Raw genomic sequence first — 25,806 nt, forward strand, 5'->3', positions numbered from 1 at the left:
CTGTCTGCAGGGCTTGGGGGCTGCCTGGTGTGTCCGTAAGTGCCGGGCATGCCCCCAAGAGTGACGAAAAGGGGACGCGTCTTATAGACGCCCACTTTTTGATGACCACGCCCCCTTCTCGGTCGCGCACGTGCCTTCGGCGCGCGCATGGGCATGCCCTCTCTAGCTCCGACGCCCTGCCTCGCTCCAGAGCTAGAGGGAGCACTATTAACTTCAATATTAAGGAGGGAGATGGGTCGGTAGTTAGGACAGAGGGAGGGGTCCTTGCCTTCCTTGGGGATGACTGTGATATGGGCCTCCAGGGATTGGACAGAGAAAGGAGATTGATCTGAGATTGAGTTAAAGGCATCTAGGAGCCATGGCAACAGCTTACTCTTAAAGGTCTTGTAGTAACTGATAGTAAAACCATCTGGGCCAGGACTCTTTCCAGAAGGAGTAGTTTTAATAGCCTCATCTAATTCAAGCATAGTAAAAGGCCTCTCCAACTCCGAACAATCAGATAACGAGAGCCTAGGAAACCCAACTCTAACCAGATAATCGCTAATTGCCCGTTGCTTCTCCAAAGCATCAGGATAAGCTGCAGAGGGAGGGAGATTATAAAGGGAAGAATAGAAGGAACAAAATGACGTTGCAATCCCATTGGTGTCGTGGAGGGTCAGGCCCTTCTCATCCTTAATAGAAGGGATAAAGGATAAGGCTCTTTGTGCACATAGTATGCGAGGTAACATTTTCCCGGGTTTGTTACCCCATTTGTAATATCGGCTACGACATTTTCTGAAAGAATGTTTGACTTTATCAAGAAGGAGCTTATTCAATGCCGTACGCGCAGCAACCAATTCAACATAAATATCAGAGGAAAGGGAAGCTTTATGAGAAGACTCCAAGTTCTGTATCCTCTGCAATAAACTCTCAATTTGGGCCATCTTTTGTTTTTTCAAATAAGCACCTAGCTGAATACACTTCCCTCGAAGTACGCATTTATGTGCCTCCCATGTAGTAAGCTTTGATACGTCAGGGGTTACATTACAGTCAATAGTCTCGGCAAGTTGGGATCTACAATAGGGGTCAGTCAATAGGGATTCATTAAAGCGCCAAGACCGGCATGAGGGGTCAGCTATTCCCAAGGATAGATCCAACAGGACTGGGGCATGGTCTGACCAAGTCGTCAAACCAATAGATGCGGTACGAACCAAATGTAAATGTCTATGGCCTAACAATATATAGTCTATCCTGGAATAGGACTGATGTCGGTGTGAGAAATGAGTAAAATCCCTATCGGTAGGATAAAGTATGCGCCAGACATCGGACAGTTGATGAGTGTGGAGGAGACGCCTTACCTTGCTAGACTTGCGTTCGGGAATGGAAGAGGAACCAGAAGACACGTCTAGTTGGTGATCTAAAGCCCAATTCAGATCTCCGCCAACCACTAGGATCCCTTCCTGAAGAGAGGCAATCTTATCCAGGATCTTTTCAAAGAATACCGGTTGACCTTGATTTGGGGCATAAATATTAACTATGATGAAAACTTGGGAAAATATAGTACATTTAATAAGTAGGCACCTCCCCTCCTCCAACCTATGAACCACCACATTGGATATAGGTAAATACTTGGCAAACAAAATTGCCACTCCCTTAGATTTAGAGTGAGTATAATTACAATAATAAACTGGGGGGTAGAATCGATTACTAAAACAAGGAGAGGAATCAGGGTGCCGGAAGTGAGTTTCCTGTACTAGGACGATATCTGCTCTCTCAGCATGGAAGGAACGGAGTGCTGTACCTCTCGGGGACATTAAGCCCTCTAGCATTAATAGACATTATTCTAAGAGAGGCAGCCATAGGTAAGGGAAGAGAGTAAACAAAACTTCAAAACACCGGAGTTGAATTAAAGAAAAAAAAATAAAAGAAGAAGAAAAACACACAAAACATAACAAAAAATAAAAAACAACAACATATAGAACAAATAAAATACACAATAGGAAAAATTCAAAATAGCAAGAAAAGTATGTCCATTACAGTCTTGATGCATATCTGCACCGAAACTTTGCACAACATTAAAGTGCTGCTTCTTCAAAATGCTCCCAGCTGGTGAATGACAATCCTATTGAAAGTGGAGACTGAGGACCAATTCCCACAGCCTCCAGATGGTGTACAATTCTGACCATTTTCTGTGATTGGAAACCTCCGTGGACTACTGATGTATCAGCAATACCTCTAAATGGGATGTAGTGCATATGCCGGCGGATGAGATGAATCCCGATAGCTGGCAGCATCTTGCCGCATGGTTTATATGGATTTCTTTTGCTGTGTCTGATGGTTTGTCCATCTTTAAGTATTTTAATTTACTTTCTTAGGCATATTTATAAACACACACTTTCCAGCATTAAAAGTAAATGGGAAAGGTTAGGGGATTGGAGCTCTGCAATGATGGTGTGAGGGAGGATGCACAGCAAACGTTACTACGGGAGAGACAAACTTTCTTTAGAGGACATGTTATACCTAGCAACAAATCTGATTCTATCTCTCATTTTATACAATGTGCTAGATAATTGATACTAGCATCTGATTGGTTCCTAAGGGCAACACCTTAACTTCTCTTTAGAAGGTTTGATAAATCTTCCTTCTAAGCATTTTATTCTTGGTTCATAAATTAACCTCATTATTTTTTGTTGCACTATATACATCTTTATGATAGGACAGTATAGTTCATTGTTTTCGCTTTAATCAATAAGGTATGCTTAAGAAATAAAAAGGTGTAGACATTCAAAAATACATTGAAATAAGTGTTTCATCTAAACACCAAAAGGGAACAAACCTTATTCTTTGTTAGTTTACAGTGTTGTGTTGCATTTCTAAGGCGATTGTAAAATAAATGTCATGTCATCAACATGATTTTTCTTTTTTATTTTGTATTGAAGATTCTGTTGTAAGAAATGTTTACTACAAATATTTCCACCCCAAGGAGGCGCTTATCTCCAATGGAGTGTTAAACCGGTAAGTCCATTAAGTTTACACAAATAGTTATAATAAGCAAAATAAAAAGTTTCTTTGTATGATGAATCACATGATATATCACAAAAGGTAGTTTTCACTTTAAATGATTTCTTCTTAACAATAATGAGACTTTGGTAGTGGTTCCTCTACTAGAATGCCCACCATTTCTGAGCTCTCTGCTGATCACCCTCAGTGCTGCACAATGGCTCTAGTTACAAGCCTACTAACTGCTGTGTCAGATCTCCCCTGCCATGTACAAACGCCAACAGCACTGAAGATGATCCACAAAGAACCCAACTAGCTGTGACTTACTACAGGAGTTCTATAAAGTGTAAAAACCCCTTAATACATTGCCGTCCTGCTGTAATAAAATAAACATAACTTTTAGGCTATCATTCTTAATCTTGCAGTTTAAAGGGGAGAAAGGTTGCGGCCTGTGATTGGCCATTCCCACTTCCGTGACACGTGGCATTCCATTATCATTACTGCCTGACAGCTCTGAGGCCATCAATGAGTCATGGCCTAAGTATGGAGTGTGTATTTTCTTCCATGTTTGCGTGGGTTTCCTCCGGTTGTTCTGCTTTCCTCTCACAATCCAAAACCTACTGAAAGGGTTAACTGACTGCTGACTAAGGGGTCTATTTACTAAGCAGTGTAAAGGTGCCCATCCACTAGCAGACATGAAAACCACTGCACGATTACAACATTGTAATCGTGCAGTCGTTTGTCAGTCTGTGATGAGCCTGCACTGAACGAGCAGTCGTTCAGTGCAGGCTCATCAATCATCTGCAAACATGCTCAACCTGACGTTATCGTCAGGTTGACCAGCATGTTTGCACGATGATGGAAGTCTAAACGACCAGTGGGCACGCGCATTGCTGGTCGTTTTAGACATTTTGCAAACGATTAAACGATCGTTATCGTTCAATCGCTCCACTTAATAGTCTAGTGGAGATGGGCACCTTTAAGCTGCATATACATGTAAAGATTTTCTGTCCAACCATCCAACTAGTTGATTGGTTGGAATGAAAATCTGGTAAGATATGAAAGCAAATGACAATCGGCAATTTGCTCCCAAACGCCGGAAAATGGACAAAAACTGTTGTTTGAACAAATTGTTTAGATCAAACATTTAACAAACTTGTCTGAACGACCATTTTCATCTGATTTCTGGAATTTAGGAGCAAATTGATGATCAGTTACTCCCATACGTTACCAGATTTTCATTCCAACCAATCAACTAGTTGGATGGTTGGACAGAAAATCTTTGCGTGTGTATGCTGTTTTAGGAGACAGAGTTCACTTTGTCTCCTAACACTGCTTAGTAAATAGACCCCTATAACTTAACAGTTGTGTGTCCAGGTGATAAGAAATATAGATTGTTCCACTTGGTTAGAGACTGACGTGAATGACTGAAATATTTTCTATAAAGTGCTGTGTAATATGTGTGCGCTATACAAATAACTGATGATCACTATAATGCTAATTATGATACAAAAATATTTTAACTGAATTGCCAGTTCCGTGTTACAGAACCAGCAGAGCTCCAGGAAAAAACGTTTAATGTAGCATTGCTAAAACTCTCCCACCCATATTTACCTAAGAGATGTTGCTGCCCCATGATTATAATACATACTGATAAGAGCAAACCTCAATGACCTGCTTAGAAGAAAAAAAAAATTCCAATTATATTTATGCTGGTATGTAAAACTATTTGAGACGCATTCTGTGCTCCCATATTGGGTTAGAGTGTCGAGTCAAGCTGTTGGATAGACTTAATAATTGGTATAAAATAATAAAAAATGGAAATGATGAGTTGGTTATACTTTCCTTGCCAGTTATATAAGGACTGATCGATGAGTGCACAGACATTTTACTGTGCTGAGCTACCTGCTGTCATCCTGCATGGAATTGTGATGGGTCAGCAGACCCTCATTCATATGCAGCTCTCCTGGCTCCCTGAGACAATGTAATGTGATATGTGATAGAACGGCACAGTAAAACTCATTTTGTGTGTGTGTGTGTATATATATAAGATGTGCAGTGAAGTAGTCTTCATGTAAAATGCACCTGATATGCAGTAACTGTAGACCATACAATTATCATTATGATGGTTTGGCTGGCAATTATTATTATGTAAGGACCCCTTTACATTCCATGAAATGGTGGTTCAGGAGATAGACGTTTTGCTTTAACAGGATACCTTGTACATTGTTATTGTGTATATAAAGGAAACCTTTACTGTAACTTTGTTTCTTTTGAAACATCCATTTAAAATGTGTGTGGTGGATATAAACATTATATATTTGCATATAAATATAATTGCATGCTGTCAATCATCTAAAATAAAGTAGGTATCTGTTCCAATCTTACATGTAGGTGATTTAATACAAATCTTGGATAGTTACAGCTGAGTTAGATCAGATGTTCCCCACCCCATCCTCTTCTGGTAATAAACAAAAACCCTTCTCCTACTTGAGTAACACTTTAGTAAGAAGAAAAGCCCCTGTCACAGCCCTGTATCTATACATATTTTATATTCTGTTGCTAATGGAGCTGTTTTTACTGAAACAACATTTTTTTTTTGTAAATGAAATCTTTGCCAGCTGACCTTTTTGAGTGTGTATATACCATATGTATTAATTGTGGCATATGTACAATCCCGCAGGATGCGTGTATGTCTGCCCAGGGAGCCGAATTAGAGACATTTAGGGGTGAACTCAATTAGGTGCAAGTAAGTGCAGCCATATGCCGCACTTCCGGTACTGCCAGCCTATTCTTTACAGCCCAATAGGGCTACGTACAAAAATCCATGAGTCCCGGCGAAATTGGGCTAGGTAGGGGCAAGTTAAGCTGCTGTTGCCAGCATTTTTACTCCATTGCAACAGCAACATCCCCCCCCCCCCCCTCGCTCCTAATTGAACTGACCCCATAGAATTGTTCAGGATTTTTCCTGTATCAAATACTTCTTTTTACATTGTTTTTATCATTCAAGCTTAAGATGGGTTTAGTCAAATGTCTCACAGTTTAGGAGACGGCACTAATTGGTAATCTGCAGTTGTTTATCATTTCTGACTCTAACTAATAAGCAAGACCAGAAATAAGATTTACAAAAATAGCTATGTCTACATGTGCATACAGAACAGACCTGACCAAAACTGGGATCGTTCTCTACAGGTGGCATAGGCCGGTAGATTTCAACCAACTGCACAAAAATAAACCTCTGACTGTTCTGTGGCTTCAGAAGCCCAGCTCCCAGTAGTTCAGCGAGCGGGTGTAGTCATGATGTCACACGTGTGCTTTGAGGAGTTTTAAATGGTTTTCAGAAGCCCAGCTCCCATTAGAGCAGCGCACTGATGGCGTCACTCGCACTGTGAGGAGCCTGAAAACTCTGCTGCAGATCCAGACTGAATTAGTCGGGATTGAAAATGTGTCAGGTCCGTTAAGTGTTCTGCATTATTATTGGGGTTATTATTTGAGGTGGATATTATTTGTGCTATTATTAAATAATAGCACCAATAACAATGCCAACATCAAATAATCGCACCAATATTAAAGCCCATTTCTCTTCTCTAAAGTTTGAGGCTTTAGAAAAGAGTTGAGAAACAAGATTGCACTGTGACTGAGTACTGTGAAAATGGGCTTGTCTAATGTTGTTAGCTGCTCTGGTGCCAACGTGCTGCGTTTGCTTAATCCATTTAGGAACCAACTCTTGGCAGTCAGTTTTGTTATACTGTCAGGGCCGGTGCAAGGTTTCCCGGCACCCTAGGCAAAACATCAGCCCCTTCCTACCAATAAAAAGAAAAATTATTTTTTTAATTACATAGTCCATATTAGTAACGGAGACATGGGAAAATATACGGCAGTATCCCACTAATTAATACTGAGCGATCCGTTACAAGTATTATATGCTAGCAGAACCAGAAGCACCAAATATTACAAAGCCCAGATTTCACCACATACTACAAAGTGTCACTGGGCCAAATCTTCCACATGATTGGAATATTTGGACAGAAACACAGTGGCTATTGGTTGCTCTTCACCAACATACATACTGGCCAAAACAGGGAGCATTGTATCTTTAAACATATTTTACATGGCTATGAACAAAACATCATAGATACCTGATGTGGCACCTTCCCCCTGTTCCTCCGCTTACCAGCTGTGCGATGCTGCCAGACTAATACTTTTGGTAAGCGACACGTGAATTACACAGGTTCTGTGGCTGGCTAGCTTCAAGTCTGGATTTCACCTGGTTTTAATGAGCCACAGAACCTGTGTAATTCATCAGTGTCCCGGTTTAATGGGGTAGTATGGTAAGCCTGTGTTTGTATATATTAATTCTGAAGAACATAAGCTCAGACACAGAGAGTCTGGAAAACAGGTAACATGACTAGTGCTGTAAATTCTAGAGTGAAAATGAATATATATATATATATATATATATATATATATATATTCCATGAAGGACAGTATGAAGAAGGGGGAGATGTGTACTGCATGCATTGCCCATTCCACACGTTGAGTACTCCCCAAACTACAGCACAGTAGTAGTGACCCCTACGCCATGTAGTGACTACAGTATTAACACTATTAGCCATCCCCTGATCACAGGCAGAGGATTGCACAGCTGCATACATTTAACCCCTATATACAGTCAGTGCAGGACAACAAGACATTCAACTAGTTGTATGCCTGTGTTAATGTGATGCACAGACAATAAACTGTTTCTTAAATGTTATGTAAAGTACTTCTCATACAGATGAATCCCTGGGTAGTATATGTGTTATCACTTTAGCTGTCCAGGATATGGGCTTGGCTGCAACTATCCATGCTGTGGGTCCACTTCAGGGGGCTACTGAGCAACGACAGAAGTATGCAAGTGACACTTGTGAGATTTGAGCATAGACAGACTGTTCTAGTGAACAATAACCCCTTCCTGGATCTGCCACTGGTAACTGCATACAGGAAGCAGAGACCTAAGACCCAGAGCTGTCTGCCAGCCCTTGTGTGACTGCACCAGGGCCCCATACTGCCCCTCAGTCTGCTTCTCCTCCAGTGTCATGTCTGCCTGGCCTGTCAGATCATTGCCAGAAAATCAGTGTGCGTTTTGAAGCTCCACCTGTGCTGTCTGCTTGCAGCCCATAAGTTTTTAAAATTTATTTAAAAAAGAAAAAAAAAAAGAGTGAAAATGCTTTGGGGGCAGCACAGCCCCATCTCACACACTCTTCCTTCTTTAGGGTCTGGTTTGTGGCTGACACTGAGGATCAGGAGAGAAAGCTCCTGGTACCTATTACAGCAGCAGTAGATCCCGGGGTGCAGTGGTGTAAAATACGTCCAGCATGTTAAATGACTGTTTAATGTACAATATGTAAATAATACTTAACACATGTGGCACTCACCACATGTGAATCTGGGGCACCCCTCTGGTGGCTATGATGTTACGGTCCTTATTTGTGGGGGCCGAAGCTCTGTGATAACCCCTTCCAGGTAGTTTTATTGGAGGGCTGCAATAGTACCCCCAGGTCCAGCAGTGGCCAGTAGCCGGCAGCTACAATCAGTGGGCTGCCAGGTGGACTCAGGAGGCGCAGGAAGACCTCCGTTACAAACAGCTAATTGCTACACGGAGGCTTCTGCCCTACGGTCAAGCTGCCTGGACATGGAGCCCATGTACAGCCGGAATTCAAGGCAGGAGACTAGCTAAGATCCCCCACACCTAGACACTTGGGATGAGTCAAGGCAGGGAGCCGCGGGCTGCGCCCTCTGCTGGCTGGCGTACCAGCACAGTCAGAGTATCTGTCGGGACACAGCCCTTGTCTAGTGATCGGGGCGGGCTGCGCCGGCAGCATCACACAGTTGGGTGAGCGGGGTAGGCTGCATGGTATAGAAGCGGCCGCATCTATGGACCACATCCATCACCAGGGTCATCTTAATTTTTCTCCCAGCTTCAGAGAGTCGCCCCTCAGGTCCCACCGCCCATAGGCAGCTGCGTAATGGAAATGCCGGCCCTGTATACTGTTGAGGTCTGTTCAGGAGTAGGTAAAGAGTCAAACCAGTTCGCAGTGGTATTTTCAGCCATAGGCGACTTCTCCACATTTGTTATCCTGCTTATCAAATAGAATTGAGATTCATGTGGACTGCATTGTGTTTGAAATTATGGGTGTATTTTGTGTTTGCAATTAGTCACAACTTGTGCCCATAGTCACTGCTACACGGATCCCTCTGATCTATGCAACAGTATTCTTTCTAATAAAAAAAATGAGTGTCCTCCACCCTTATAAAAGTACAACCCGTAGTACACAATATCCATATCTTAATTCCAGCTATCCCATACATAACGACCGTCATCGTACAGTTAGGTCCATGCATGTGCAGTAAGGGTTTTCTGGATTATTTGCACATTTCAGTGATTATTTGCTAATGCACAAACATGGCATAGCGTCCACCTCTGACGCTGGTAGATCACCGCTAAGTAAGTGAACAAAAAGTAAATCTCAGGCCACAAAAGTCTGGTTATCCTGACTAGAAAGAATTGACAGCACTAGCCAGTGTTTGTTTTAACACTTCTATGACTGCTTCTACACTTAAGGATAATTGTTATTTCTTCTTCCTCCACTTGGGGGCACAGGGATGACACTGGGGTATAGCCTGGAGAGGAGAGTCTGGGTACCAAATAGTTAATTAAAATTGCCCACAAGCCCAGGCTCCTCTCCTTTATACCCCACCCAGGCGCGTAGGGAGGGTGGTTGTGGTGGAATGCGAGCTCTGGGCGCCAAAGATGTTAGAGGATGCCCGGCGCCCTACCCACTGGCTTAAGTCTAACTGGCAGCATGCTGGGTGCCAGCTCCAGGGGCGCTTCCGTCTTCTACGCCTGCCGCGTTGTGCATGCGACGTCATGTCACATGCATGGACAGAGGAGCCGGGCCCAGGACGCGTCCAAAGAGAAAAAAAATAAGAGGTGCGTGCTGGCTGCGCTGCGCCTATTTGTTAGACAGTGCACTTTATATTTGATGTATTTAATTTTTAGGTGCCTGTGTGATGGAGGAGTGTGGAGAGGAGGGGGGATTGGCACTTATTTTATACTGTTAGTAGCTGTTTTTTAAAGGATGGGGCCTGGCCTGCTACAATAAGTGAGGGGGGGGCACATATATTTAATACGTTCAGTGGCTTAGGGGATTATAGGGAATGGGGACTGGCCTCCTATAATCAGTGACAAGTGGAGAAGCACTAATGGATAATGTGGTCACTAACTGATGGGTATAATAATGGGTATTATAGGAGATAGGGGCCTGATACAATCAGTAGGGGGGGGGGAGTGACAGGGCGACACTGATATATAATGGGGGCTGATATATAAGGGGGCTGGAGTGGCAGGGGGCTGAAGGCTGGAGTGGCTTTTATTAGTGGAATTACTTTAGGGGGTTGGAAAAATCTACCCCTCCATGCCCCAGTTCGATACTGCCCCTAATGTTTATTTTTACTTACTTTTAATTTAACACCATATGCTGGACATGCCTCCTCAATGTAACACTTGGGGGGAGGCACCTAAACATGCATGCCCGTGCTCTGGGCACCCTGGCTACACCTCTGACCCTGCCCCCAGCCACTGGACCACAGTTTCAGTTTGGTGCTGACAGGAGCTGGGCACTGTTATTTATTTATTTTTCGATCGGACGCTCCCACTGCTGCTCCGCTGCTCCAGGGCCGCAGCACTGACTGGGTCAGTGACTTTAACCGCAGACTCCTCACACTGGAGCCGCAGCCATTGCTTCCCAGGGACAAGGTAAGGAGACCACCGGTGGTACTGGCTCCCAGCCTCCTGCGCCGCCCACTAGACCACCAGGGAATTAGTGTAACGGGGCTGCTTACAAGCAGCCGTAGCATTAACCATGGGGCTCCGGGCCAGGTGGGGGAGTGTGGTGCTCCCTGTTAGACCCTCCCCCAAACCTGGGGCGCGCTCTTTTCTCAGAGACGGCAAGCCCCTGGCAGCATCCTCCCCTCTCTCCACACTGGCCATTTTCCTCAACCTGCCTCTGCAGCATGAGGAGAGAAGCTGGGCTCCTGCCTCCTCTATAACCTTCTCCCTGCGATCTGGTTATCTATATTTAACTCCTTCCTGCTTATACAACCTGGTTTGTTGAGTAATTTTGCCCACATATTCAGCTTTGAGTGGTCTGTGTGCATGTGAGTATTTTTTTCACTGTGCCTGTGTGATTACTGTTATCTCTGGTCACCTGGAGGACATCCCTCACATTTGGCGACTACAGCTCTCAGGAAACTGTATTTACATTTATACTTGGCACTTTTAGACCATTTTTGCTACCTCCCTTTGCATTGGGTGTGTGGAGATTTCTACGACGATGACTATGATGTCCAGAAATAAAACTCCCAAGGACGTCGGTGCTGCAGTGATGAGCACCTATAAAAAAAAAAAAAAAAAAATGTCACCATCTCTTCCCAGAGCACAATGGCCTTTGTATCAGTTGCTTTACGGCCCTGCAACAGATGATCTCTGCCGTTGAATCAAGTCAGGAACCGGCTTGGGTCTTAGTAATGTCTGTTTGTAGACCAGATGGCAGCTCCAGTGCCCCCGTCCCAGTTGCTGTGCCGCAGCTTGCCATGGCAGAGCCATCCTGGATGCAGACTTTTGCACAGTCAGTCTAAGGGTTAGCTTGGGTGTCCACATCTTTTCAGCAGATGCTAGATAAGGATAGGGCTCCCAGACGCAGGCCTGCTGAACTCTTTTATTTGGGGGAGGTTCAGACTTAGATGTGTCTTCTGACAGCGAGGCCAGTACTTCCATTACCTCTGTCGTTGAGACTTCTACCCTCCCAGAGGAGGCTATGTCTCCAGTAGACGTAGAGGCTCTTATCAGAGCAGTTAAATCTATTCTTCTAGTGGAAGAATCAGATCAGCCTCCCAGATCCAAGGCACCTGAGGCAAAAGAAGACAGTTACAGAATTTTCCGTCTTTACCTCAGCTAGAAGATCTACTAGTGGAGGGGTGGATTCACCCTAGCAGGTGCTTTCAAGTTTCCAAGTGCATTGCTACCTTTTACTCTCTCCAAGCAGAGGATGGGGCTAAGTGGGCTTCTCCTCTCCCCGTGGATGCCCATATTACTTGTCTTATTAGGTCATCCCTCCTTCCTATCAATAATACGGCATCTCCTACGGATAGGAAGCAAGAAAATTTCTTAAAATACATTTGTTAATGTGGGTGCTATAACTCGTCCAACCCTTGCATTGGCTTGGGTGGCTATAGCACTTGGACGCTTGGCAGACGTTTTGGAGGATGAACTCGCTTCGGGCACGCACAAAGGTAACCTGGTGTCCTTGGTTGCGCATGTTAAAGAGGCAGCTTCTTATCTCTTCAGGTATTTTGACTTCTAAGGTATCGGCTTCTGCAATTGCAGCCAGAAGAGTGCTCTGGTTGCACACCTGGAAGGCTGACATGGAATCCAAGAATGCCTTAGAAGTCCTTCCCTATTCAGGAGATGTTATTTTTGGCCCTGAAGAGGATAAGATAGTGACCATGCTAGCAGCGTCTAAGGCCCATACTCAATTAGATGTGAAAAGCCGAGATCCGCAAAAAAGTATCGCCAATTGTGACTTTTCGCCAGTCAGAAAATTATCTCCGTATTCAATTCCACCCGCTTTTTGCGTACGTGGAAAGTCAATGCTATGTAATAGGCGAAAAAAATTCACCTCTGAATAGCAGGAGAAAAGAAGTTCAATATTTTTATTTTGGGGTGCAAAGGTAGGGAAACCACTCTGAACCCTTGGGATAGCCCCCCAAAGAACAACTGCATCAAAAAAATTCCTGGAAAAAACATAACACCTCAAAAATGTATTTTGAATGTGGGGGCAAAAAAGGCAGGGACAAACTAGCGAAATAAGGTTGGGGGTGCTCTAAGAAGGGATCAAGTGTCTTTGGGATTGCAGGTGCTTTTATGAGGGTGGAATTTTACTTTTATTAATACTTCACTTTAGAGAAATTTAAAAGATGCTTGCACCCCATTTCAGGTATTCCAAAGCTGCCAGGACTACTTATTTACTCAAAAAATACTGCTTTATGCCATTCTTAACCACTTGTGTAGACGTTAATTAGAGAAAATTGTACAAACTTAAGTACCCCAAACAGTTTTATTAGGACTAATCGGGCACTACTACATTGATCTCAAATGATTCTGCATCTTTTAGGGGGGTTCAGGCTGATTTCCCCAATTCGTTCCTTTCGTCCGCAGGGCCAGAGGTCAGCCATTTCCCAGAAGCCAGGGTTTGGTCTCTAAAAGCTCCAAACCCAGAGGTAAACAACCCTTGTCCACTAGATGTCCGGCTGCCAAGCAAGTGGACAAGCCTGCTGCATGATGGGGCGGGCTTACTCCTGGGGGACCTCGGGGTTAGAGGCCGGCTTCTTCGCTTTTCGCGATTGTGGATGCAGACCACGACAGACGCTTGGGTCAGAGACGTCGTGTCTCAAGTCTACGCTCTCACATTTCGGCAGCACCCACCTTCCCACACAGCCAGAAAAGGCAGAAGCTCTCGAGGAGTGTATTCGCTTTCTCATGGCCTCTGGTTGTTATTACTGTTCCCCCTTCCCAGAGAGGGTTAGGCTTTTACGCCAATCTGTTTCTGGTACAGAAGCCAGACTGCTCCTTTTTGACCCATCCTCAATTTAAAGCACCTGAACAAGTTCCTCCGAATTCCCAAATTCCGCATGGAGTCCCTTCAATTCAATTATCAACATTTCCTCAGGTTTGCAGTACAAACCAACCATGATCAGTTTCAAGTGTTACCCCTTTGGTCTTTCAACGGCCCCTCGTGTGTTCACAAAGGTGATGGTGGTAATGGCAGTACAGGGGCGTCAGAATCTAACCTTACCTGGACGACTTGCTTCTTCTGGCCCAGTCTCAGTTCTCAGGGATCACATCCAACAGACAGTGGAGCTTCTACAGTCACACGGATGGATAATCAATTGGCGGAAATCCACACTAACTCTGTCCCAGCAGATGCACCACCTGGGAGCCTTGGTGGATTCCCAAGCTTAGGGTGTATTCCTCCCTCTGGACAAGATCTTGACCTTACTAGCCAGAATACGCACTTTTCTCAGCCATCGTCTGATGTCCATACACTCGTGCATGCATTTTCTGGCGTCTTTGGTCTCAACGTTAGAGAGTGGAAATGACCATACTCCACCATGTCGATGTCTTCTTCAAAGGGTCATTCTAAAGCAAAGGGTCAAGTCTCGCCTGAAACTCAAGGCACAGACACTCTTCCCCAGGGGGTACGTCTCTCCTTACTGTGGTGGCTCCAATGCTCACATCTGGACAAGGGCCGGCCCTTTTACATCCAGGAATGGGTCCTACTCACCACTGATGCAAGCCTTCGGGGGTGGGGCCGGTAACCCGTCACCTAATTTTCCAGGGTCGTTGGATGCATCAGGAGAGCCAGCTTTTCATCAACATCCTGGAATTTTGTGCTCTGTACAGGGCTCTTTCAATCGCAGCACCTCCTCCAGGGACATTCAGTAACTGTACAGTCGTACAATGCATCCGCGGTGGCTTACCAGGGTGGCACCTGCAGTAAAGGAGCCATGTGGGAAGTTGGGCTGAGCTTCATCTTCCAGCACTGTCCGCAGTCTTCATCCCGGGAGTTCAGAATTGGGAAGCTGACTTCCTAAGAAGTAGTCAGGACGTCTGATAGCATCTTGTCACAATCAGCTGTGGAGATACTGCTCCCGCACCAGGGATCCGGCAGCTCTTCTGGTAGATGCTTTGGCAGTTCCTTGGACCTTCCCTCTGATTTACATTTTCCATCTGATCTTAATGATTCCGTGGGTTTTGATCCTGGTGTGCCGGATTGGCCTCTGTTCGTGTGGTATGCAGATCTGCTGGGCCTCTCCATAGATGAACCACTGTCTTCCTGTGCGGCCGTTTCTTCTGTTTCGGGGTCCATATTTCCATTCTGATCTGACTCTTCTTGCTTTGACGAGATGGCTCTTGAGACATCCATCCTAAGAGCGAAAGGATTCTCCAGGAGGGTTTTTCAGACCATGCTGCAGGCTCGGAAGCCTTCCTCAGGAACTTATCTATCACCGGGTTTGGCGTACCTATTTTTCTTGGTGTACGACTAAGGGTTTTAACCCCAAGTCTTTACGCCTTTCCCGTATCATTTCCTTTCTGCAGACAGGTCTGGATTTGGGCCTCCAGCTCTCGTCCTTGAAGGCCCAGGTTTCGGCCTTGTCTGTTCTCTTCAAAGGCAGATGGCACTGCTCCTGGACGTGCAAACTTTTTTTCCATGGAGTTCTCTATGTTCAGCAACCGTTCGTGTCTCCTCGGGACCTGTCTCTAGTTCTCAGAGCTCTCCAGTCATCTTCCTTTGAGCTGTTACCCGGAGGTTTGTCAGAGTGCTCAAATTAATCAGATCACTCTCCGTTCCTTATTTTCCATTCTGACAGGGCTGTGCTGTGAACTCGCCTGGGCTACCTTCCCAAGGTGGTATCCCGCTTCCACATAAATCAAGAAATTGTGGTACCTGCTTTCCCGACTATGGATTCTTCCTTGGATGTGGTAAGAGCTCTCCGGCTTTGTGTCAAATGAACCAGAGATATTCGCAAGTCACATTCTCTGTTCGTCTTTTATATGACGTTCATAAGAGAGGGTGGCCGGCTACTAAGCTGACCTTGGCCAGCTGGCTCTGCTTCACCATTTTCCAGGCTTACTCTTTGGCGAACCTTCCTACTCCTGCCATGGTGACTGCTCATTCCACCTGGTCAGTGGGGACTTCTTGGGTAGCGCGCTGTGGGGCTGCCCAAGAACATAGAATTTACAAAACATATACATATATCACATGGTATAAGTTGTGAATTCCTACTTTAAATCTCTCTACGGCTGTTGACGCCATGTGGACGCATCTTGCGTATGGCGATACGCAAATGTGAATGCACAGTGTACGCAACGTGTGATGCATACGCGCAGTACCTTCCTTTATTGGAACACCAACAGTAGGCATAATAGTTGCTATATTCATATCAAAATACAATGTGAATTACAGTGCAATAAATATATATATATATCTCACAGAATAATAACCTTATGTGAAAGCAAGTGAACACACACACACCAGTTTCTGTGGTCCAACGCACAATATATATAACATTATTACACGTTATACAGTGGTACAATACAGTTCAAGAAAACAGGTTAGCGTTACAAACCAGTATACATACGTTCGCATTCGCGCCCTGGATCCAGAGTTCAGTCGTCACCAGATGACTGGTAGAATACAGCTACTGGACTCTGGATCAAGGGAGCCTTCTTTTATACAGTTAAATTATGGGTGTGTATAATGGCAAGTTGTGTCTCCTTCCATTGGTCCAGGGACGGGACGTTTCCAGTTCACTGGGGGTCATTGGTTGGTTCGAACAGTGGGCGATGCCTAGTCTTAGGTTGTTGTCGTTACAGATGTTCACCTCTGGGTTCCCTCCAAAAAGCTAGCTCAAATCAACCATTGTTATATGCTATATTAAACATAAATTTGGCATTGCTAATATCTGCTTGCCGCAATGTGCGACAATCTATTCGCAATCACCGGATTACTGCTAACACAATTCTGTACATTTAAACCCCAAACACAATGTTAATATGTGATTCCGTTCCTGGACTATGTATAGCTGGTTTTCTTCTCTTAAATTTATATTTGTATTTTTTTGGTGTTATCGCAGAGGAAATATGCAACCATTACAGTGGTACAATGGTTATAGTAAAATAATGATTATGAAAGGAAAATTTGGTTACAAGAAATGCCTAAAAATGTATTGGGAACAATTTTGTTAGATTAATGTGTGGCCAATCAAATTAATCTCTCACGGCCACAAGGGGGAACTTGTCATGGCAGCTAGCTGGCAATAAATTGTAAAATAAAATATACCTTAGGAATATGAGTGATGAGAGACATTGTCTAAATTGAAAACATCATTAATTGTTACTTTAGATACACTGCACATATATATTTTAAAGTGAGAAATATATTAAATAGGTTTGACTGTATAAATGTTTAGTAGCATGCATGTAGAGGTATGTTTTACACTGAGACTATGGGTCATTGTTATAAGAAACAGGTTTTTACAGCTTAGATCATTTAAAATGCACACATACAGTGGTATGCATAGGTGTATGCCTACCATTCTAATCAGGATCAACGTATTGTACTCTTGGCAATCCTAAACTGACATGTCCATTGTCCAGTATGGGTCAAAAGAGGAGCCATGACAACAACAGACAAGAGGTCGTATATATTGGTATTAAGACCCCAGACATGACATACCCATTTACACATCAAACACAACCAAAGGAGGATAACTGATTAATAAATACCACCTTTTATAACACCGTGTCTGCTGGGGGGCACAACAAGCCTTATTGTTTATGAAACCTTGTAACTTGTTACTTCAATAGAATGGAATAAGGTTCCTTAAAAGAAAGTGGTATATGTATATAGATCACAGAAATACTCACAGGTTATGGTTTTTTTGAAATATGTCATGAGAATATGACAGTTAATGTTAATGTCTGGGATATGGGTTATTTTGTAGTGTATTTAAATATTTTCTGACTTCGACAAAGTGCATAGAGAAAAATACAAAGCAAATGGCTAAACCGGAATCATGGCAAATGTCTAATACTGGATAACATTTGTATAACTGATGTCTAACCTAAATCAAAAGCAACTTTATATGTGTAACTTATAACCCAACACGTTATAATTACTAAAGCTGGCCATTGACCAGACCAACTTTCCTCCAACCATCCAACTAGTTGGTTGGTTGGAATGAAAATCCGGTAATGTATGGGAGCAAATGACAATCGGCAATTTGCTCCTAAACACCAGGAAAAAAAAAAAGGTCGTTCAGGCAAGTTGGTTAAATCTGTTTTGATTTAAACAACTTGTCTAAACAACAGCTTTCGTCCGTTTTCCGGTGTTTGGGAGCAAATGGTTGATTACCGGATTTTCATTCCAACCAACCAACTAGTTGGATGGTTGGAGGAAAGTTGGTCTGGTGTATGGCCAGCTTTAGTGTAGGTTGGTAGTTTAACCACTTGCCTGGCATGGTCGTATCAGATACGACCATACCAGACTGGGCTTTCCCTGACATGGTCGTATCTGATACGACCAGTCAGAAAAGCTCAGTGGGCGGCTGCTGGAAGATGATCTTCTAGCAGCCGCCTAGCTAGGAGGGACCTCCCGGTCCCTCCGCACTTTTCAATAATCCCCGTGAGCCTCCTCTCCCTACCCCAGCCCTGCTAGAGCCCGGCGCCCGCAACTCCCACACCCTAACAGCACACTTTCGGAGCTGCAAGCGGCAGCATAGCGGGACTCCCCACACCCGGCGGCTGCAAAGATCAGAGCAGCCGCCGAGAAAATAAATAACACAGCGCTCAGCGCTGTCAGACTCCCTCCACCCCCTGCCCTGCTGCGAGTGGCAGCCCGATGGCCCCCCCACCCCACTGCAAGGATCAGCCTGCAGTCCTCTCCCTCCCCCAGCCCTGCTAGAGTGAGGTGGAACTTCTAGCTCCACCCCTAATACAATACCATACCTTCAAAAAAAACAAAATTATATATATATACACACACACATACATATACACACATATAAATATATATATATATATATACACATACATACATACACACACACACACACACACACACACACACACACACACACACACACACACATACATACATACACATGGCAGTCCCCCAACCGATGTTAAGGAAACATCGGCAGCTGTGGTATCAATTGATGTTACCATCGATTGTTTCTATTGATGGCCATCACTACTATATACCATAAAAATTGCCATTTATATGGTACACGGCGTTTAAAAAAAACATTTTTTTTACAAAATAGTGTTGGATAAGTTTTAAAAAGGTGTTCTTGACCTAATTCACTCTTAAAAAAACCCGACAATTTTGGAGCGGTTTTTTGAAAAAAAATTGTCAGTTAAGTGGTTAAAAAGAGAGAATATGGGCAGAATTCTGTTAGCCCTGTTAAGTTAATGGGTGCTAATTGATTGCAGGGGGCTAGTAAATCAGCCTGTCTTAACAGGGACTTCTTTTAGGGTCTCATGAGACCCGAACAGAAATCCCAAATGGTATGCAGTTAACACAATCATCCATTAACTTTTCATGGACTCTATACGTTAATGTCCGTTAACTGAACTTAACGCCCCCTTTTTGACACTTGGGAGTCTAATTGAATAGCTTCAGGTGATTAAGCCCGAGGCTCCCTCCCTTTTTCACCTGTGTAAATTAGCGAGTCTAACTAAATTCCCACCTATAGTGGAAAGGAGGAATTAAAATGTAATCACACAATCCACGTTGCTCTGTTTTCAAACCATCAAAACTTTTTTGATTTAAAAACACTGATTTGGGTTAAAATCTGAGTGGCAGGGACACTTTCATTAAGTATCAGTATTGGATCAGTAAGATAATGGTGAATTTTGCTGGCTAAATGATGGTTTATGTTCTTTCTTGTAACAGAGAGATCAGTAGAGCGGCTGGGAAGAACATATCTGCAGTAATGGATGATGAGAGTGCAGGAAACAATTCACAGTGAGTCCTATGGCAAGAGAAAGCTAAAATGTCTTTTGTAAGAAGGGCAGGGAAGTGTCTACCCAGTACACCGCAAGCTACATTAGAAGGATTTGTTTATTGAGCAACAAACATATCCTTGCCTCATATTTAACTGAGTTCTTTGTCTAATCATTTTTTTTTTTTTTTGTCCTCTTGGTTACTTCATTTAACTCCACTTTCCCGATTCATGCGTCACATACCTACAATGCCCCTCTGTGCACCTATTTTCAAATGACCTATTATGTGCACTACAATATTCAGTATAATCGCTCTATCCACTCCTGTTCCCTTTCTTCACCATTACAGGGGCCTGACATTCGTTTACCCCTTTGGGGCCACCCTTAATGTTATGAAGCCAGCAGTGGCTATTTTGTCTACAGGATCAGTTTGCTTCCCCCTGAACAGACCAATCCTTGCTTTCCACCATTCCAAGGTAATAAAGTGGCTATTTCAATAAAAAACAATGTATTATTTACTAATTTTGTTTCTGATTGTAGACCTATTGCACTGTGTTTACATTATGTCCACTTGCTCTGCATTGTCTGCTACTGGAACAGCTGTATATCTAATACTAAAGTTTAGAGAGGACAATTTTATTTTTTAAATAAAGATTATTACTTTATGTTGGTTTACATTTACAGGTAGACTATGTGTCTTTGGTACATTATTATTAATTGCTTTTTTTTAACCAATTCTACCTTTTGACTTGTTTGATAGGCAGCTGCTTGCTCTATTTAGTGCGTAGAGTGAGGTAGTTCTCTGCTCATGCCACTGGATAATTAATGAAAACTGTATTTTCTTCAGGCAAATGGAGGAAAACTGGCCGTGGTGGGATCCTGTCACATGTTTAATGATCAATATCTGGACAAGGAAGAAAACACAAAGATCCTGGTGAGTTGCTTTTGCTTCCTCCCACTTTTTTGTAACCAGCAAAATAAATATACATCATTGTTATGTATTGCAGAATTTATGTGATCTACTTATCATTGTAGAGTAACTCGTAAGCAAATAAGTAACTTTTTTATTTTTTTATTTAAATTGTTGTTCATCACAGTGAAGGCATATTAATCTCACTGACCAATGAGTGCTTGTGCTGTTTGTCCTTTTATATTGCATCCAGTTTAAAATCACAGAGTGGACTTCTCGGAATAGGTTTATAGGGTGTTAAAGAAAAGCATAGATGGGGTCAGTTACAAAGGACAGCTAAATGCAGATTAGGATTGCTTATGGTTATGCGCCCTCTTACTGCTTATGAGATTCCACAATCTGTGATATAGTAATACGGTGCCCATACACCGTGCAATTTTATTTAGTTATTTTTTTTTTTTACATGATTTGGCCGTTTTCGATCATTCGTAACAACCAATCTTGTAAAAAATGGTGTATTCCAGTATGATCACGATGCGCGTCCCCGACGTTGTGTATTGGCATCGTAGATCAACTGAATTTGCAGTAAGATTTCGACCTATTGTGTACGATGTGACAAACATCGTACGGTGTTTGTGCACATCATGCACGATCACGGACCAGGGAGATCCGTGCTACATGCATCTGTGTCAGTGACACAGAAGCACGGACGGGTCAGTGAGACCCGTCTGTGCTGGTGAGTATTTCAATGACACAGATACACACACGGACCAGGAGATCCGTGCTACTTCCATCTGTATCATTGACACAGAGCACGGACGGGTCAGTGAGACCTGTCTGTGCTGCTGCGGTATAAAAAACCTGCTACATGCATCTGTGTCATATGGCACTCTATCTAATGATTATGCAAATCATTAGATCTTGCACGATAGATTGGGTGAACATCGTGCAGCTTTTGCTGCACGTCGTTCACCTCAGCTGCCGGAGAAAGTTCAATTGCATACGAGATCGCATCGTATGTAAATTGCTCCTTTAGTCTGCATTTTGCACAGGCAGTAGATTCCCAAGTAGAGCGTATTTGTACCCCAGTGGCTTATTCTCCTAATCATATGGGAGATTTGTTGTATACCACATTTGACATATGGGGTTAATACACTGTGGGCCGGATTCAACTAGCTGCGATAAGCCCTAAACTGGCGTTAAACGGCTTTTTTCCTGTAAAGTTATCTGGCATCTCAGATTCCGGGGATTTTTCGCATGGCGTAATCTCAGTTTTTAACTTTACACAAGTTTTTTTCCGGGACCCTGGAACAGGTGAAAACTTTAAGAAAAAATCCCTATTTTTGGATAAAAATATCTGGACTTGCTTCAGAACCCCTTGGGCACGCCCCTTTAATGACTAATTAGGCAAAAATATTTTTTTTAATTGCTTAATTTGGCCAATAATGACATGTCAGTTTTGGGGTGAAAAAAAGTGCTGAAAAATGGGTTTAAACTTTAAAGAAGTGGGATAGGTATTTTGGGGGGCTGTATGGATGGGTGTTTTCAAACATTGCAGGAGGCGGTGACTAGTGTATTTTTAACATATTTTTTTAAAAGTTCACTAAAATGAAACACAAAAATATACTTCCACACATTTTAATGTACCCCTAATATAACTACAGCATTTATTTTTTTTAAAAAAATAAAAAAATATTGCTTTCCATCTTTTTTTTTCTCTGTTTTAGAAAACTGCTTATAACAGCCAGTTAACACCATTTAAGAACCCCAAAACCTTTAACTCTGGCCACTAACACACTTCTAGACCATTTCCTTATCTTAGTTTACCGTTGTTTTTGGGGTACAGGCAGATTTCCCTTATTTTTCTAAAATCATCAAATATATGCAAAAATGGTTTGTTCCAGAAAGGGGTCCAATATATTTTCTCACGAAAAAAACGTATTGTTTTACCGCATCTAATTTAATTTTCCCCTCTTTATGTTATTAGACAGAATAGTGCTTATACAAAACTCTAAGGTATTAACATAAAACTGTATTAAGATTTCTAAATTACAATCCTGGTGGTCTGCCTTGTGTGTAGACAGATATCCAGTGAATCTGGATTCTGTTAAATGACCCGTTTCCTACAGTACTTCTGATACTGTAAATTGTAGAAGTGAAGTTATCAATATGCCCATGGGCCCCCTCCAATCACCCATTATTTGTAGGTTGCATTGCTTGTTTCACTAGGTCTCTAATATGAAACAATTTGTGAAGGAACAGTAATGAAGCCGATATAAGTTAGATGCATGTTTATCTCATTGTTACATAGTTGTTGTTCTATTAATCACATAAGCAATAAAGGCACACTGTGACCACATTAAGAGTAATGGCTATCCCACAACAAATTAGCCAGTTTGAACTATAATCTGTGACCATATAACCACCAGAAATAATACAGCATAATTCTGTGTGCAGCCATCACCACTTTCTGAAAATTAGGCTATGTCTTAGGTTTCGAATGGAGATGCCTAAGTATGGAGGTGGACCTGCTCTCAATAAGTGAACTTGCATACCTTTTTTCATTTTAATAAGAAATCCAATAGAAGTGCACACATTGTTGGTTCCCTTTCAATGTGACGTTCCGATTCGCTGACCCTAAATGTGAAGGAACATGTGATTCATCAGAAACTCCATAGGCACCTGATTTCTTTGTCTGATTTCTTGTTCTGTAACAGGATGTGCTCATGCAGTGGCTCACTACTAATGACCTGAAGCTAAACCAAATTGATGCAGAGGCCCCTGAGGTGAGTGTGGGGGAACCTAGCTCATGTCAGCTGAGGGGATTTAGTAATAGAAGTATGGGATAATTTCTGACAATTGTTATGCTGAGCCCTCTCATACATCCAGATTTCAGATTACACCATGCTTCCTGACACCAACAACCTATCCCAGCACCTGCGGGTCTGTCTGCAGGAAGGGGATGAAAACCCTCGGGATTTCACTACACTGTTTGACATGAGCATCTATCAGCTGGAAACTTCATCTCTATCCAAAGTCATAAAGTGAGTGACCTTCCCTCTCCCATTTATTGATTATACTGTAATTTTATGTGTGACTGTCTGCCCATTGTCCTCCAATATGTGCACTCTTCATACCTCTCCTTTCTATTTAAATCAGTGGATTCTTGCCTCTGACACAGTTTCCTCTAATGTTCTAGAGCATATGAGCAGCTCAATGTGAAGCATGAGACTCTACAGCTTATCCAGCCGCAGTTTGAGACTCCCCTCCTTGCTCTACAACCTGCTGTAAGTAGTCTGTGGGTACCTTTTAGGATTGATCTGTCAGGATACCTTTTTATTCCCTGATTTTCATGGAAGCAGCGTTGCTGTTGGTTATTCTGCAAAGCCACATCACTCTTGCTTATTAAATACAGAGGATGTTGGCAGGTTTGCACTTACTAAAATGGTTTCTGTAACATGATTGCATTAATTGCTACAAATGGGAGTCAGCTACAGTATATATTATGCAGGGTTGATCTGATGAGTTATCAAAGCATTCTCAAGAGTCAACCAACAGATTACGTGTAATTATTGGTAATGGTTTTTCTATATATAATGTACGCACTTATCAGTGGATACATATACTTTGGTAAACCTTTCCAGTTGAGTATTGACACTTTCTACTTCAGGGTCCATAGGGGGTCCACAGGGTTGACCTTGGGGTATAGCTGGATCTGGATCCATGGGCACCACGCAGTTAAAGCTTTGCTGCTCCCAGGATGCACTTGGGTCCGTCCTCCTCTATACCCCGCCCCGGCCACAGGCACCTCAGTTTTAGTTGGTGCCCGGCCGGAGTCGGGTCACCCTGCGCAGTGGGGCTGCATAAGCAGCCCCTAAGCTTTATTCTTTATTTTATAAAAAAAAAAAAAAAGAAGATTTTATTATTTTATTTTTACTGTCTTCAGAGCGGCAGCATCAGACTGTCCATCTGAACGTCTATGCTGCCGCTCCAACAGCCCCGCTGGCGCTGCGACGCCGGTTCTGATCCGGGGATCGCAGCGGGACCCCGGAGTCAGTGCTAGCGTGGCTCCGGGACCACCCAAGGACTGCTGCCGGACTGAAGGGGCCAGGTAAGCCGCTGTCAGCGCTGCTTGCGGGGATAATGCAGTCTTCATGCCGCCGGTCTCTGGGGACAGACCGGCGGCGCTAGTAGCGGCGGCGGGCTCCCCCTCTTCAGGCATACCCCGCGTGTCCGCTGGCCCCCGGGGTGTAAGTACCGGCGGGGAACCGGCTTCCCCGGGGGTTTAGTACTAGCAGGGGAGGCAGCCTTCCCTGCTTCAGCGCTCCTCCCCTCTGCCCAGCGCGCCTTCTCTCATGTGTGCTGGCGTCGCTGGGCTGTAATCTCCTGGCCACTCCTCCTCAGAGCTCTCCGGCGGCCATCTTCCTCAGGCAGCATCGCAGAGCTCCCAGGCAGGCTTCCAGTGGACCAGTCCCCCTGTGTACCTCTCCCCCTGCAAAGGACAGTGTTCGCAGCGCTATAGCCCTCCCAGACACTGAATCTGGGAGGTTGATTGTAGCGGAAGGTGCAGTGAGTAATATCTCTGCATGGTATGTGACTTTTGCTAGTGCTGCTGTCTGTGCTTATTTTCTACTTACTGTCAGCTTTTTACCTATCCCTTTCCTTCTCCTACGGCCCGCAGGTGCGTGGGGGAGGGGTGTTCTTTCTGTGTACCTCACTTATATAAATCTACGTATTTGTGAGGTCCGTCACATACTGCGGTGTGCTCCTCAGTACCAGTTTGTGGGCTGTTTGGGTTGCATACTTGGGAGTGCGTGGGTGTTATACGCTTTTCCTCGTTTCGGTGAGACACTTTTTTTGCAAAAAAGTTTGTGTCATGTCTGATGAGGGGAATGAGCGCTCCGAGGCTCCTGTGTTGTTTTCCTGCCGACGCTGTTCGGCAGGGGTTGACGGGGCAGAATTGTCTGAGGACGGTCTGTGCGGGCGGTGCCAGTTGGTACCTGGACCCTCTAAACCCCCGGTGGCGCAGGATCCTCCGTGGGCAATGTTTACGCAAGTGCTGGCGTCAATCGCGGACCGACTTGCGGTCCCGACTGCGGCCCCTTCTAGGGCGTTGCCCCAGCCTACCATGCCCCGTTCCCCGGGTGTGACTCGTCTGGTGCAGTCTCCTCCCGGGTCTCAGACTGTGGGTCCTTATGCGGGTTTGCCGGTATACGTGCAAACCCCCACCGTGCCGCAGCAGTCGATGGTACCTTTTCAGGGGTATCCTCAGGCAGTACCCCCGCCTTGGGTGGACGTCCTCTCCAGC

The 25,806-nt window shown here is 43.9% G+C and overlaps 1 protein-coding gene across 2 annotated transcripts in view; it reads left to right on the forward strand.

Annotated features, from left to right (window-relative positions):
* IFT52 (intraflagellar transport 52) overlaps window positions 1–25,806 on the forward strand; it is a 66,785-nt gene that overhangs the window by 32,738 nt on the left and 8,241 nt on the right. For both annotated transcript variants that reach the window (XM_088480604.1, XM_088480603.1), the window contains exons 5-11: window positions 2,919–2,994; window positions 19,539–19,610; window positions 19,938–20,064; window positions 20,436–20,522; window positions 23,216–23,284; window positions 23,388–23,542; window positions 23,698–23,785. In XM_088480604.1, the coding sequence (XP_088336730.1) occupies window positions 2,919–2,994; window positions 19,539–19,610; window positions 19,938–20,064; window positions 20,436–20,522; window positions 23,216–23,284; window positions 23,388–23,542; window positions 23,698–23,785 (674 nt within the window). The remainder of the gene's footprint in view (window positions 1–2,918; window positions 2,995–19,538; window positions 19,611–19,937; window positions 20,065–20,435; window positions 20,523–23,215; window positions 23,285–23,387; window positions 23,543–23,697; window positions 23,786–25,806) is intronic.

This window comes from Taudactylus pleione, unplaced genomic scaffold (genome assembly GCF_031769625.1).
Source record: "Taudactylus pleione unplaced genomic scaffold, aTauple2 ptg000256l, whole genome shotgun sequence".
NCBI lineage: Eukaryota > Metazoa > Chordata > Amphibia > Anura > Myobatrachidae > Taudactylus > Taudactylus pleione.